At 44.3% G+C, this 15003-nt stretch overlaps 1 protein-coding gene across 2 annotated transcripts in view; it reads right to left on the bottom strand.

Annotated features, from left to right (window-relative positions):
* Nucleotides 1-15003, bottom strand: part of MEI1 (meiotic double-stranded break formation protein 1) — a 3250839-nt gene that overhangs the window by 1127229 nt on the left and 2108607 nt on the right. For both annotated transcript variants that reach the window (XM_078683295.1, XM_078683306.1), the window contains exon 19: nt 14363-14510. In XM_078683295.1, the coding sequence (XP_078539421.1) occupies nt 14363-14510 (148 nt within the window). The remainder of the gene's footprint in view (nt 1-14362; nt 14511-15003) is intronic.

Raw genomic sequence — 15003 nt, 5'->3', positions numbered from 1 at the left:
TACATTCGAATGCCCTTTGGGTTAGCCTCGGCAGCAGCGGCTTTCCAGAGGATCATGAAACATGTACTGGAAGGTCTCCCCAACACCTTGTGCTTCCAGGATGACATCCTCATCTATGGGAAGGATGTGGAAGAACACAATTCCATTTTAAGGAAAGCGTTGGTCAAGTTGGAAACTGTTGGATTGACACTTAAGAAAGAGAAGTGTTGTATAGGAGTGGGGTCGGTTAAATACTTAGGCCACAGCATCTCGGAGGATGGAATAAAACCCAAGGTAGATTTGGTTGAAGCCATTCAAGGAACCAAACCACCCAGTAATGTGGAAGATCGTAAAGCTTTCTTGGGATTGTCAGAATACTATGCCAAATGTGTAAAGAACTATGCAAGCATTGTGGAACCCCTGAGATTGTTGCTTAAGACCAGAACTCTGTTTATGTGGAGAGAAAACTGTCCAGTGGTGTTCACCACAGTGAAGGATAGCATTGCCTCAGCCCCATCACTGGGTAGGTTTGACCCTACCAAACCCACCACTTGTACACCGATGCCAGCAACAAAGGGCTAGGGGCTAGTCTCACCCAAATGGTTAACAAAAAAGAACAGGTGGAGGCTTTTGCTTCTCGCGCTCTTAAAGGGGAAGACGTTAACTACCCCGTAGTGGAGAAGGAAGCATTAGCCTGCACATAGGCCATCAAGCATTTCCGTTTCTTCCTCTGGGGCATTCCCTTCACTGTGAGGACCGATCACAAACCCCTCATGTTTACCACCAAAGGGTCTGAGAAAACCACACCACGCATTTCAAGGTGGATTTTGGGTCTTGAGGGGTACAATTTCTCCGTGAAGTACATACCAGGCTCACAAAACGTGGTGGCGGATTTCTTGTCACGCTCGCCCAATGATACCAATGGCGGTTATGTAGGAACTGAGGAAGAAGAGAGAGTCTTGAAGTTGACGTGCCTGACCAAGGAGGAGTGGGAGCAAGGTTTGAATGATGATATGGATTGTGGTACTGAAAATTCTGGACCCGTGTCACGAACATCATCGTATCATGACGATTTTGGTATCAACAGACCGAGAATGACGAGTATACTATATACAAACATTTTCGCCATATTCGAGTGACGAGATCACCCTGAAATCAGGGATTCCGTCCTGAACTCTCGGGTTCCATTTTGTGCATAGCAGCCATTTTGTGGTTGCCCTCACATAAGCCATGACGAAGGCCAAAACGAGTCTTAAGGACACGTACACCTTTGATGACTTTCGTGTGACCTGGGCAAGATGACTCCACTGCCCGAAGCCAAACCTGTTCGGTCAGTTCCTTTCCCAGTGGCCGATCGAGATTAGTATCAAGGCACAGCATACCATAAACCTTTCATCGCATACAAACCATGCCTAATCTTACACACACCTGTCTCTGTTACTTACTTTATGGCTTGCTTTACGAGGAGGAGGTGCCCGTTTTTATTAGGGGTCCGTCGATATCTGATGAAAAATGTTGGGCCTTGCCGGGTAATTGATTGTGGGCTGGACAAACTGAAAATGGGCTTGTCATCATGAATCTGCTTTTTCTTTGTCGTGAAATATGTGAATGGTCAACTGTAAAATAAGGAATGTTTGCCTAAAGCATAATATTTTGTATAAAAGTGATGGCTAGCTTTGTAAGTTTGAGCAGTCTCCTGAGAATATACACCGTGTTGTACTTCTAGGATATCTGTTACTGGCTGCAGCCAATACATTCGATCTTTGACTTCACCAAGAAGACTCTGTGTTTCTGTAGTCTAGGACAGGAAGGACTCGAAGTCTTAGGGTGTGTTCCCTGGCACCACTGGGTTCTGAAAAACCCAGTACTTCAGTTGGCGCTCAACGTGGGGCGATTTCAGCGGTACCGGTCCAAGCCAGAGGTTCGTGAGGAGCTTCGTGTGAAATTCTGAAGGAAGGCCAACCACTTCATCGACCCCTGTATGTCGTTCGTGGTCCGAAAGTCTTTGCTGCGAGGTTCCCCGCTTCCCAACGGCTACAAAGGACTGCTGCCCTGACTATCGCCCTGTCTTGGACCCTTTGATGATTTGTAGAGCGAAACGATAGACAAGTCTTCTGGTGACGTCATCGATACCTCAGTTAAGTATAAGTGGAGCGTCTCCCAGTCCTTAGTTTGGTTCTTAGTTTGGGTATCCCCTTGGGATCTTTGATTTGGAACTTGCAAGTACCAAAGCCGAGGGACTAGTGTATTCACGAGACTATCGTATTCGATAATCCTTTGAAGTTTGAAGCTAGACTAGAGAGCGAAGATGCCTGGTCTTAGCAGACTTGGAAATTTGTTTTGTCTTGGTTGTAATAAGGATTCCCGATTGGAGGACTCGTGTCCGGTTCCTCCGATTGGAACTCCAACCTATGAACTATATGTGAAACATGGCGTAGGCCCCATCACATATAATGAAGTATGGATCCGATACACCAGGAAAGATGGTGTTCTAAAATGGCCCCAATATGGTAGCTTTGACACGGAGATTTTAGATAATCTGGAGGTTAGACTTTTTAAGAAGAAAGCCCGGCCGGCGATGTTTGATTCTTTCCGCCTATGGCGTAAGGAAGCCAAACAGAAGGAAATTAAATTAGCAAAGAAAAATAAAAGAGAAAAGGGTATTTCGATAATGCAAGCTGCTATGCAGTATAAAGATAACGAAGAAGAGCAAGCAAGTGAGCAGTTGCACAGGCAATGTAAAATGGCGATTGATAAATGTTACCCAGTTTTGCCGCCCCTTCAGCAAGATGCAGCAAAAGAACTCGAGAAAGATCCTTTAATGTCTCACTTATTGAGTTCGCCACCCCCCTATGCACAGAGTGCTACAGCACCTCCGCAACCTTTAGTCGTGCAACCCCCGATTTTTGTGCCTCAAGTTCTTCCACAGCCGCCAGCTCCTCTTCAGTTGGCTCCTACTGCTATGGCGCAGCTTCCTCAAGGGCCGCCGACTTTGCTACCTGCTCTACCTGTACTTCCTACGATCTTGCATACTGCATCGACTACCTCTTCTGGTATTCCTCCTAATACTGCCTCTGCGTCTGCATCTGCATCTACCTTGCCTCACTCTGTTTTTCCTCCTGTTCTCTCGTCGACTTCTCCTTCTGTTCGACAGAGAATGACAGATACGGTTGCTAGCCTTCTATATCCTCTTTTTGGAGCAACAAGTATGACCCCTGTTTCAACGCGTAAACAGTTGCGTAGTCAACTGCCCGACTCTAGAGAGCGGGAAACATTGAATTATTTGGCACATAAATGGGTTACAGACCCCACAAGATATGAACTAGATTCTGTTATGGATGTCTTCCATCAGTGGGAAGCACCGAAGCAGAGATATGTTTTTGAGAAAATGTGTGCTTTTCTTTGTGAGGATTTAGAGGAAAATGATTTTGAGCCTAATCCGCCTGATTTGTGTCATGTACGGTTCGAGTTTGCAAAAGGCACGATTGCGGGTTCCGATGTTGAAAAAGCAGTTGCGACATTGTTGTCGTTTAGGAGTGAGGGTGTTTCTCGATCATTATTTGAGCAGGATTCCTCTGTTAAGAGGAAAGCGAGACAGTATCCCATGAGAGAAGTCCCTCCCGTTTGGAAGGACGCCGTTGCGGCTGATGTCGCTAATCACGTTGATGCTGTACCGGCTCATTTCCAGCGTGTTTGGGTACATCATCCATGGAAGCGAGCTGAAGTTTTGGCCCTTAAGCAGACTTTGCCTGACCCCCGTAAAAATCCTGCAGGGTACTATAAGGAACTATCACAGACTGCAGACTCATGCATTATGAATTTAGCCGATATTGATATGTTGTTTGGAAATGTTGTTCCACAGCCTTTATGGGGATTGATTCGTCATACGGATCATGCGCAAGAGTTAGGCGACACATGGACTAATATTAGTGCTGCGAATGACAGACAAGTAGGTGGTGCTAAACCTGAGCCTTTAGTAGCAGACCTCCCTGGTAGGATTGTTATGTACATGAAGACTTTAATGCCTGCTATGCGAGTGAATTGGGACAAATTGTCTGCGTGTAAGCAGAAGAAAGATGAGACAGTGTCTGATTTCTTCACCAGGTTTGAAGAGACGTTTATTGACCACAGTGGTCAAGATATGAGTACAGAAGGTGGTCAACGGTTGTTTGTTGACAAGTTTGTGCAGAATTTGCTTCCCGAATTGTGTAAGAAATTGAAAGATTCAGAGAGTTCTTGGGCCGTTTCCTCTTCAACGCAGATATTGGCTACTGCGCAATATTATGAAAATAGAGATAAGGATGAGAAGGATAGAGCAGACAAGAAAACGAAAGAGCTGAAAACGAAGGTTCTTTTACAGCAGGCGTATCCGCCTCGTAATAACCAACGTGATTATCAGCAAACTCAGCAATTTCAGAGAAACTCGCAAAGGTTCGAGTTTTCTCAACAACGTTTTCCTGTAGATCCTAATCAATGTGCATATTGTAAAGAAGAAGGTCATTTTAAAAGTAGCTGTCCTGCGTTGTTACAGCGTATGAATGGTATTTCTAGCACAAGAGGTTGAGGCATTTCTCAAACTCCTAGAGGTAAGGGACGCGGAAATTTTCCCCAGAACGCGCGGCCCTTTCCTCCTCAAAATTCAATGAATAGTTTTGATCAGCAGAATAACGCGTCTGGTAGGACGACTCAGTACTATGCTGATGACTACTATGCAGAAGATGAGAATATGGAAGGTAATGATTGCTAGGACAGCCATAGACAAAGAGAGGGAGTTGTTTCAGTTCCAGTAGATCAGAATGGACCTTATGTTGAGGTGATTACATCAGGTGTGTCAGAGCCTTTTCTGTTGGATACTGGTGCTACAAAGAGTTCTATTATGCACTCTAAACTCCCTGGCGCACCTTTGTCTGGCGAGACGTATGTTTCAGTAGGTTTTTCTGGCGCCCCGGTTAGGAACCCGGTTTCTAGTCCTATGTCCCTTTCTGTTGGACCTTGTGAATTCGAAGCACCCCTTATTCTGACGACAGGTTGCGGTGAGAACTTGTTAGGATTGGATTTGCTGAAAAGATTGTATGCGACTTTGTATTGTTCTCCTTCGGGAGTACAACTTACACTGGGTAAGAAAGTGGTCTCCCCAATGTATTTTTCGAAGGATAAACTTCCGACAGAGTTGTCGTTTCTTCCTGATGTTCTTTGGGCTACTGGTCCTAATGATGTGGGTCTTTTGGAAATACAGCCATATGTTGTGACATTGAAAGCCAATGTTAAAATGCCACGCACTCCCCAATATAAGATCTCTAGTGAAGGTGAAAAAGCGTTGCTAGCGATCATTTACGATTTGATTATTTGATTGAAAGAGATGTAATTGAAGAGACAAGAGGCAACGTTTGCAATAGCCCTGTTCTGCCTGTTTTGAAGCATACTGACCCTTCTCAGCCACCTGTTTACAGGTTTGTCATTGATCTTAGAGAGGTGAACAAAATCGTTGTGCCACAATTTCCAGTTGTTCCTGATATCACTGCCCTATTGACTATGATTCCAGCTTCCGCGACTTGGTTCTCGGTGATTGACTTGAAGAATGCTTTCTTCAGCATCCCGATTGCCGAGGAGAGTAGGGATATTTTCGGCTTCAGTTTGGGAGGCCGAAGCTTCCGGTTTAAACGCGCTCCTCAGGGCTACTGTGAAAGTCCATCGATATATAGTCAGGCTTTAAAGACACAGCTTGATACGATTGTTTTACCTGATGGTGCTACACTTATTCAGTACGTCGACGATTTGCTCGTCGCTGCAGATACTGAGGAAATCTGTAAAGAAGCCACGTTGTCGTTGCGTCATTTGTCTGATTTGCATCACAAAGTGTCCCTTTCGAAATTGCAATATTGTCGACAAGAAGTGACCTACTTAGGTCATCTCTTATCGAAGGAGGGAAGGAAACTGACCCTAGAAAGAATTCAGGCAATTGCAAAATTGAGTGTGCCAATGACACAGAGAGAAGTGCGTGCTTCCTTGGGTATTACATCCTATTGCAGACAATGGATATCGAATTTTTCCTTGCTGGCCAAACCTCTGGTAGCTTTGACTTGTAAAGATACACCGAATCCCCTTCCATGGTCTGAAAATTCTCAGAAAAGTTTTTCCGAATTGCGTGATGCATTGTGTTCGGCTCCTGTGTTGGGTACCCCTGACTACAGTAAGCCCTTTACACTGTATGTCCATGAGAAAGAAGGTTGTGCATTGTCAGTGCTGACACAGTCTTTTGGAGACAAGCAGCGTCCATGCGCGTATTTTTCGTCGACTTTGGATCCGGTAGCTAAAGCGTTGCCGAGTTGTTTGAGAGCCACAGCGGCAGCAGCTGTTTCTATTCGGCAGTCTGCTGGTTTAGTGATGAATAATATGTTGATTGTGATGGTTCCACATGCAGTGGACACTTTGTTAAACAGGACCAAGACACAGCACTTAACTAGTGCTCGATTGTCAGGTTACGAGTTGACACTTTTAGCGAGTCATGTGCACATAAAAAGATGCAACACGTTGAATCCAGCTACGTTGTTGCCGATTGTAGCAGAGACAGATGCTTCTGAACAGCATGATTGTTTTCTCAGGACAGAAGAAGAAACAAAAGGGAAAGTAGATCTGAAAGACACTCCTCTTGTGAAGTGTGATGGTACATTATGGGTGGATGGTTCGTGCTTCAAGCTTCCGAATGGTGATACGACTGCAGCATATGCTGTTACGACTTTGCATACGATTGTTGAAGCTGCACGTATCCCACACAATTCAGCTCAAGCAGCAGAGTTGATTGCACTTACGAGAGCATGTGTATTATCAAAAGGAATGAAAGTGACCATATATACTGACAGCCAGTATGCGTTTGGTGTGGCCCATAGTTCTGGACGATTGTGGAAAGAACGTGGGTTCTTGACTTCGCATGGAGCTAAGATACAGCATGGTCTGTTGGTGAATGAGCTTCTTGAGTCTCTTACTTTGCCCTTGCAAGTTGCGATTGTGAAATGCAGTGCACACAAAAAGGTTACTGATGATGTTGGTCGTGGCAATGCATTTGCTGATGAAATTGCAAAAGAAACAGCAAGGGATGTGATGAGTCGAATGTATGTTGCAGGCCCTGCAAGATGGGTTGGTGACGTTGGAATGTGTGAAGGTACGATAGAGAGTGTGAAGTCTATTCAAACTGAAGCTTCAGAGAAAGAGTTGAGTGTGTGGAGAGAAAGTACGGGTAAATTGGATGCAAATGGTTGTTGGGTTGAATTGTCAGAGCATCAGCGATGGTTGTTACCCGATGCGGATGTGCTTGCAGTGGTTACAATGGCCCATGGAATGGCTCACATCAGTGTGAAAGGGATTTGTAAGTTGCTGGCTCCAGTATGGCAAAATGCTGGAATTCCTAAGTGTGCAGAGAATGTGGTCAAGAATTGCATGGTGTGTTTGAAATACAATCCTGGTGGGGGAACTCCAACTCCAGCTGGTCATTTTTTGCCTCCAACGTATCCGTTCGAGGCTTTGCAGCTCGATTTCATCCACATGGAAAGGTGCAACAATTTGAAATACGTACTCGTTGTTGTTTGTGCCTTTTCAAAATGGGTAGAAGCATATCCCCTGAAAGATAACACTGCCTTATCCACAGCTAAAGCCCTTGTCAAAGAATTTTTCCCTAGATTTGGCTTGCAGAGAATGGTCTGGAGTGATAATGGGAGTGAATTTGTGGGTCGAGTGATGAAGAAAGTATGTGAAGGGCTAGGTATCCAGCAAAAAATTCACGCTGCAAATCACCCCCAATCAGCTAGACTAGTAGAATGCAACAATGGCACCCTAAAACTTAAACTAGCCAAGATACAAGCAAACTCTGGCCTAAAATGGCCCGATGCATTACCATTAGCACTCCTATCGACAAGAATGACTGTGCATTCGCGAGTGGGACTTAGTCCCTACGAAATTGTGTTCGGCCGTCCGGCCAACATATGGGGAGTGCCAAGACCGACAAAGTTCAGTGAGATCGAACACCCTGTACTGCTTGATTATTTGTATGATTTGACAGCTAAATTGCGTGTTTTACACCAACAGGTTCACGATACCCTGCCTCAGGTCTCTGAAGCTCCAGGCCATACTATCGATCCCGGTTCATGGGTGCTGGTCAAGAACTTCCAGCGGACAAAGAATGATCAGCCCCGTTGGACCGGCCCCCATCTAGTCCTTCTGTCAACGAGATCAGCTGTTCGAGTGGAAGGAAAGAAGAACTGGATCCACGGCGTACACTGCAAGAGGGTCCCTTTGCCTCTGCCGTACGACCGGTGGGTCCAGGAGGGTGTTGCTGACTCTGAGACTGAGACTGTGCCTCATTTTCTGCCCTTCAGCGATGCACGTGTAAAAGGAACAATTTCTGAACGTGAAAGTGACAATCTTTTGCAAGAAGCTGTGCCACCGTCCATTCGATTGGACACTACCGAGCCTGAGCTCTTGTTCCAAGACCAGACATTACCTGGAAAAAGCCGTTATAATCTGAGGCCGAGAACTATGGAAAAATAAAAATAAATTCATTTTCTTTGCTATTTTTGAAAGTGCAGCTCTCTCATCTGAGAAACTTTTTTATTTTTTATTTTCGAACCACCATCCGGGTTCAGCTGTAGGGTCGCGGGCGACAAGTCTTTGGAGTGCAAGCCGAAGACACAAGGTCGACGGTTCTGGTTCGTCCTTGGGAGTTCCCTGGACTGACAGGCGCATTCCTTAGCACGGAACACCCTACCTCCGCGAGCAGTAAGGTTAGAGGATGGAGTTTTTCGAGATGGAGAGACCTGCCAAAGAGATGAACTTTAAAGCCAAATTATGTATAATGATGTCCAGAAAACCCTTTTTGATATTATGCATTTTTATGTTGTTTAGTGTAATGATGTTTTTAATAGGATATGTTTTACTCTCTTTTCAAGTGACATTTGCACCCACTACACAGCCCATGCCTCCTTCTACTGTTTCCTCACATTCTTTTCACCCTTTACCTGAACATGAGTCCGTTAGGAGATTAGAGTTGGTTAATAACTCCTTCATTCAGCTTTTGCACCAACACCAATTAGTAGTGAACACGACTAACTGTTGGGTGTGTGGTCTTATGCCTCATACTACGGATAAAGGTATCCCTTACCTGGTCCTGCCTTTCAGCCATAATGGTTCTGTGTGGGCATACAGAACGATGTTTATCTATGCACATGAAGTCCACCCCCTACGTTCTGCAAAAGATAATCCAAAGAATAGTGCTCTAGTTAAGGGTATAGTAGATATGATTAGGGAAGATACTTCCTATGAGACTATCCCGAGAGATGAGACACTAGCATATATTGGATGGAACGTGACCGGATATGGAGTTACTCTGAGTGAGAAACAGCGAGCTAAGAGATCCTCCCCAATTTGGATTGTACCCCATCAGGGTCACCTATGTCTGCAAGGTAATGGCAAAAATCCCAGAGCTCAGTTAGGGAAGAGAATCTGCACTGAGACATATGTTTTTGCGTCTCAGACTTCCCCTTCGTTCCTAGCAGCTAAGGGTACCTATTTCATCTGCCATGATAGAGCCTACACATGGTTGCCCCCTGACTTCTCGGGCACATGTTTTGTTTCGTTCCTGTTGCCTCCCACCTACACAGCTGCGGCAGATTACCATAAGACAAGGATAGTTAGAGGTGTCTTCAGTAAAGAAGACACTGCAGGACAAGAATTTGGAGACTTCTTGAAAGGTTTTCTGCCGTTTTGGGGACCCATGGTTAACAGCAGGAACATAAGACATTTGACGAGAGTGGTTGAATCCACCGTAGTTGAAACTGCCGGTGCCCTTAGTAACTTGACTGCTGAGCTCCAATCGGATTGTCTTATGACTCTTCAGAACAGAGTTGCGTTAGATGTCATACTTGCAGACCGAGGTGGGGTATGTAAATTGATCCAATCGAGTTGCTGTGTTTTCATTCCAGATAACACTCCAACAGTGTACCAGGCCATTTCCAAACTACATAAGATCTCTGAATCTATTCATGTGGATAAAGGAGATTGGTCGTTGATGGGGTGGTTCTGGGAACTGATATCCGCCTGGGGTTGGAAGATTCTGATTGTCATTGGGATGATCTTAGCCATTCTTTTCCTGTTCTGTCTGTGCGTACAGTGTGCTCCTGCTATATGTGGCCTCTGTGCTACATCATGTGTAAGGAAACCTGTATCAAGGGACGAGCTAAGTAATAGGATGATGCTACAGCAACATCTCAATGATTTTATGAATATAGACCTGGACTCAGATTAGCGTGAGTGTAGGTTAATTGCCTATGTAAGGGCAAAAGGAGGGTCTGTGGTACGGAAAATTCTGGACCCGTGTCACGAACATCATCGTATCATGACGATTTTGGTATCAACAGACCGAGAATGACGAGTATACTATATACAAACATTTTCGCCATATTCGAGTGACGACATCACCCTGAAATCAGGGATTCCGTCCTGAACCCTCGGGTTCCATTTTGTGCATAGCAGCCATTTTTTGGTTGCCCTCACATAAGCCATGACTAAGGCCAAAACGAGTCTTAAGTACACGTACACCTTTGCTGACTTTCGTGTGACCTGGGCAAGCTGACTCCACTGCCCGAAGCCAAACGTGTTCGGTCAGTTCCTTTCCCAGTGGCCGATCGAGATTAGTATCAAGGCACAGCATACCATAAACCTTTCATCGCATACAAACCATGCCTAATCTTACACACACCTGTCTCTGTTACTTACTTTATGGCTTGCTTTACGAGGAGGAGGTGCCCGTTTTTATTAGGGGTCCGTCGATATCTGATGAAAAATGTTGGGCCTTGCCGGGTAATTGATTGTGGGCTGGACAAACTGAAAATGGGCTTGTCATCATGAATCTGCTTTTTCTTTGTCGTGAAAATATGTGAATGGTCAACTGTAAAATAAGGAATGTTTGCCTAAAGCATAATATTTTGTATAAAAGGGATGGCTAGCTTTGTAAGTTTGAGCAGTCTCTTGAGAATATACAATGTGTTGTACTTCAAGGATATCTGTTACTGGCTGCAGCCAATAAATTCGATCTTTGACTTCACCAAGAAGACTCTGTGTTTCTGTAGTCTAGGACAGAAAGGACTTGAAGTCTTAGGGTGTGTTCCCTGGCACCACTGGGTTCTGAAAAACCCAGTACTTCAGGATTTGCTGGCACTAAAAGATTACATAATGAAGGGATGGCCCGGTGAAAAGAACAAGGTGACTCCTGTGTTAAGTTGGTTTGGGGACGTGAGGCTAGAACTTAACATTCAGGATGGGTTGGTGTTGAGAGGAGAGAAGATTGTTCCACCCAGATCACTCAGGCAAAAGATTATCGACTTAGCGCATGATGGTCACTTGGGGCGTAGCCTAACTAAAAATAAAATTAGACTAGAATACTGGTGGCCTGGGATGGATACCATGGCAGAGCACACAGTGAGGGACTGCTTGGAATGTAGTAAGGCTGATAAGACCCATCAGACAAGGAAACCACCCGTATCCCTGGTGTTGATACCAGACAATCCTTGGTCCAAACTAGCTCTGGACATAATTGGCCCCCTGAACTTAAAGAGTTTGAAGGAAAGATTCATACTAGTCCTTGTAGATTACCACACTAAGTGGGTCACCTACAGGTGTGTTAACCAAATTGATACCAAGGTGCTCATAAGCTTTCTTACAGATATCTTCTTCGAAGAAGGCATCCCAGATACCTTCATCACCGATAACAGGGGTACAGCTTACCTCTGAGTCTATGAAGGAATTCCTTACTGACATGGGTATCGTCCATCAGAAAACTGCACTTTATTGCCCCTGTGCCAACGGGTTAGTGGAGCGCATGAACCGCTTGATAAAAGAGTGTCAACAACACGCTGAGGTGTTAGGTACATCAGCAGTTCAAACTCTGCAGGAAACTCTCTGGGCCTATCGTACCACCCTAATCTAGTCACAGGGGTGTCACCTTTCACCTCATTGAAAGGGGGGATTCCCAAAACCGGACTTTCACCTCCGGTAACAAGACAGACCAGTTGTCATGTCAACCGAGAGGAAATTGGAAAGCGTTACAAGGTCCACCAACATAAGTATGTAGCAAGGTACAACGCTGACAAACACGTGAAAATTAGCAAGGTAAAGGAGGGGGATTGGGTCCGCGTTGACCTTCCCAAACCAAGGAGAAGGGAGGCCACCAGGTTCTCTGAACCTATGCGGGTAACCAGAGTAGGCAGGAATGTGGTTCAGCTGACTAACGGTCAAACTTGGAGCATGGACAGGATTGTCCCCCATACAGAGATACAGGTCTCACAGGCAGAGACACAAGCAGAGTCACATATGCAATGTATGAAGGATGGGGCCCTTAGGAGGTCAATGAAGCCTACACATGCACCTAGGTGGACTGAGGATTATTGTACCAAACAAGATCTGTTTTCGATTGCCCTAATATGTGTTTTATCTTGATGTTACTGCATCCTTAACTTGTATTGTGGTTATTGGAGCATGCTCTTTGTAATGCTCCTACCCGAGCAGTTCTACTGTATTTACCCCTTCCCTGTTTCCTTTCCACCCTTGGTAAGGAGATGTGTTATAATCCCACTTGGTTTGCCCTCTTTCCCCCCCTCACCCTGCGCCCCTTGGTTTGACGTAAGAAGAGTGTGCGAAGATTCCACAGCTGACTCCAGCTGACTGGAATCTGTGATGGTGTAAGGACGCAATAAAGAAGAGTTCTCAAGAGTCACCCGTGTGCGTCTTATTTACAACAATTATTATTTTGGATTTAGCTTTGAAAGTCGACGTCCAGAACACAGGACACTTTCTGTGAGGTTCTGAGGCAGCACCCCTAGATGACGTATTGTAAATCTTATTTGGTTTTAAAATGTCGTCTGGTATGATAGGAGTCCAAGTCTTTGGAGTCAGTATTCTCCCTCAAACCAGTGGACAATCATTGTGCAGTGTTTCTGACCCAGTCAGTGTGGCCTATCCCAATTATTTAAATACAACACCCTACGTTCAAGAATGAAGCCAGGCGGTGGGAGGAGGCAGTTCCTCACTAACCTTGCATGAATTGCAGCACAAACAGGGCATATACTATATGAATAGAGACTCAATATACATAAAACACAGGCTTTGTGGAGGTACCTGCGGAGAACTGCCCTTATGTACTTTTTGAATCCCTTTGTTACTTGCATGCGTAGCGGATGGAGGCAACTTTCTACTTTGTTAGACAAGTGCCAAAAGGGAAATGAAAAATGTGTCCCTCCAGGAAAATGGTAATTTCTAAAGACAATACACATTGGCCCAGCACACTTTGAAAACAATTTGTTACAGATAGATAAATCAATAACAGGTTTTTTTCCAATTTCACGAAAAAGTCGATGTTTTCAGTTTGCAGTAATTCTTTATTGTTCAATCTTTTAAAAGCTTTTGGACAGCATCACTTTTGGAACGTATCGTGGTGATCCCTGGTTGGAGCTGAGACGATCGAAGGACCCTTTTCCGGACCCGAACTATCATATCCGGGTCGTTACCTTTTCAAATTGACCATCCCATGAACAAATATGATGTCCTAAACCACATGAATTAAGGACCAAAAGTGAAATTTAACAAACAGCGACTGTGAATATATAAAGGGTCTCTGACCAGAAATTTCTCTTCTAGATTGTCATCATTAAGGATTTACAAGACACTATCAACCAGAACTCATAAGAAATTTACAACTAGTATAGATCATACGAATTGTTCAAGCCCTGAAGAAGTCCCTGGATGGGACGAAACGCGTTGGCGGTTCCAAAAGTGATGCTGTCCAAAAGCTTTTAAAAGATTGAACAATAAAGAAAACTGTTATTTTCAAAGTGTGCTGGGCCAATGTGTATTGTTGAATTGTTGAGGGTTGGTTTTTTTGAATCCGCCCTTAATTTGAGGGAGTATAGGGAATTGTACTCTCAGCCCCTTTGCACCTTTTCTATTTATCAATACTGATAGGGTACCTTTTAGACTGGTGCTGACATTCTATGCTTTGATTCCCTCTTTTGCTTGTGTAATTTCTAAAGACCACAGCACAGCAGAGTACACAAAAGGAGGCAAGATGCAGAAGTGTCCGTTTGATAGGCAGGAAAAAGGAACTAGCTGGGAGTGCAATAGAAAGGAGCACAGATGATGGGCTTCGAGGAATGGGCTGCTTGGAAGTGTAACTCCTCTCAGAAGTTTTAAAAAGACGATGGCTGTTAAGAAATATTTTTTTCAGTTCTGCCTAAGGAAGGGGCAATTTTTATCTAGATGGAAAGAGCAGAAGTAGGATGCAACAATAAAAATACAAAAAAACAAGATAAAATCAGAAATTAAAATCAAAATGGAACCTCACCCCATCTAATTCGTGACAAGTGTCTTGGCAAACTGATAGAAGATACAAAACAGCTCTGAACACAAACGAGGGTGGGTACACTCCCTGGTCCTGTACTGACTGAAGATAAGCTTGCACTGCACAAAACAAGTGCTCCTCCTGGATAAATCTGTAAAATAGAAGAAAGAGAGAACAATGTTAGACATTTCATTTGCAATGAAATGAAGAATGTCCGCTCAGGAATCAATTTCTGAGTTTGTATCAACATTGGACAGCCCCACAATCATAGTGTAAACCTATTGTTAAATCAAGTGACTTCCAGAAATTAATGGAAAAAGAAAGGAGACCCTTTATGGATGCCAAAAAGGACATACTTTGCAAGAAGAATGGTTCAATCTCTCTGCACCCTCTATGTTACTAGCAGAAAGATTAGGGAAGCAGAGTCAAATACTATATAGTTCTGAATGGATTGCAGGAAACTAGATCGGCCATCGCACATTTCCCTAGATGAAGTAAATCTTGCCTTAACTAACTCCAAAACCAGTCCAGCTATTAACCCCACACATTTCATAGATCCAGATCTATGTAAGGTCTGTCAAAGGTTTTTCTGATCATTTTTTTAGTCAACAAAAAAAGGTGGCTATGCCTTGAAAACAATCAGC

Source organism: Lissotriton helveticus, chromosome 1_1 (assembly GCF_964261635.1).
Source record: "Lissotriton helveticus chromosome 1_1, aLisHel1.1, whole genome shotgun sequence".
In the NCBI taxonomy this organism is placed as follows: domain Eukaryota; kingdom Metazoa; phylum Chordata; class Amphibia; order Caudata; family Salamandridae; genus Lissotriton; species Lissotriton helveticus.
This window is presented reverse-complemented; position numbering and strand designations above follow the sequence as displayed.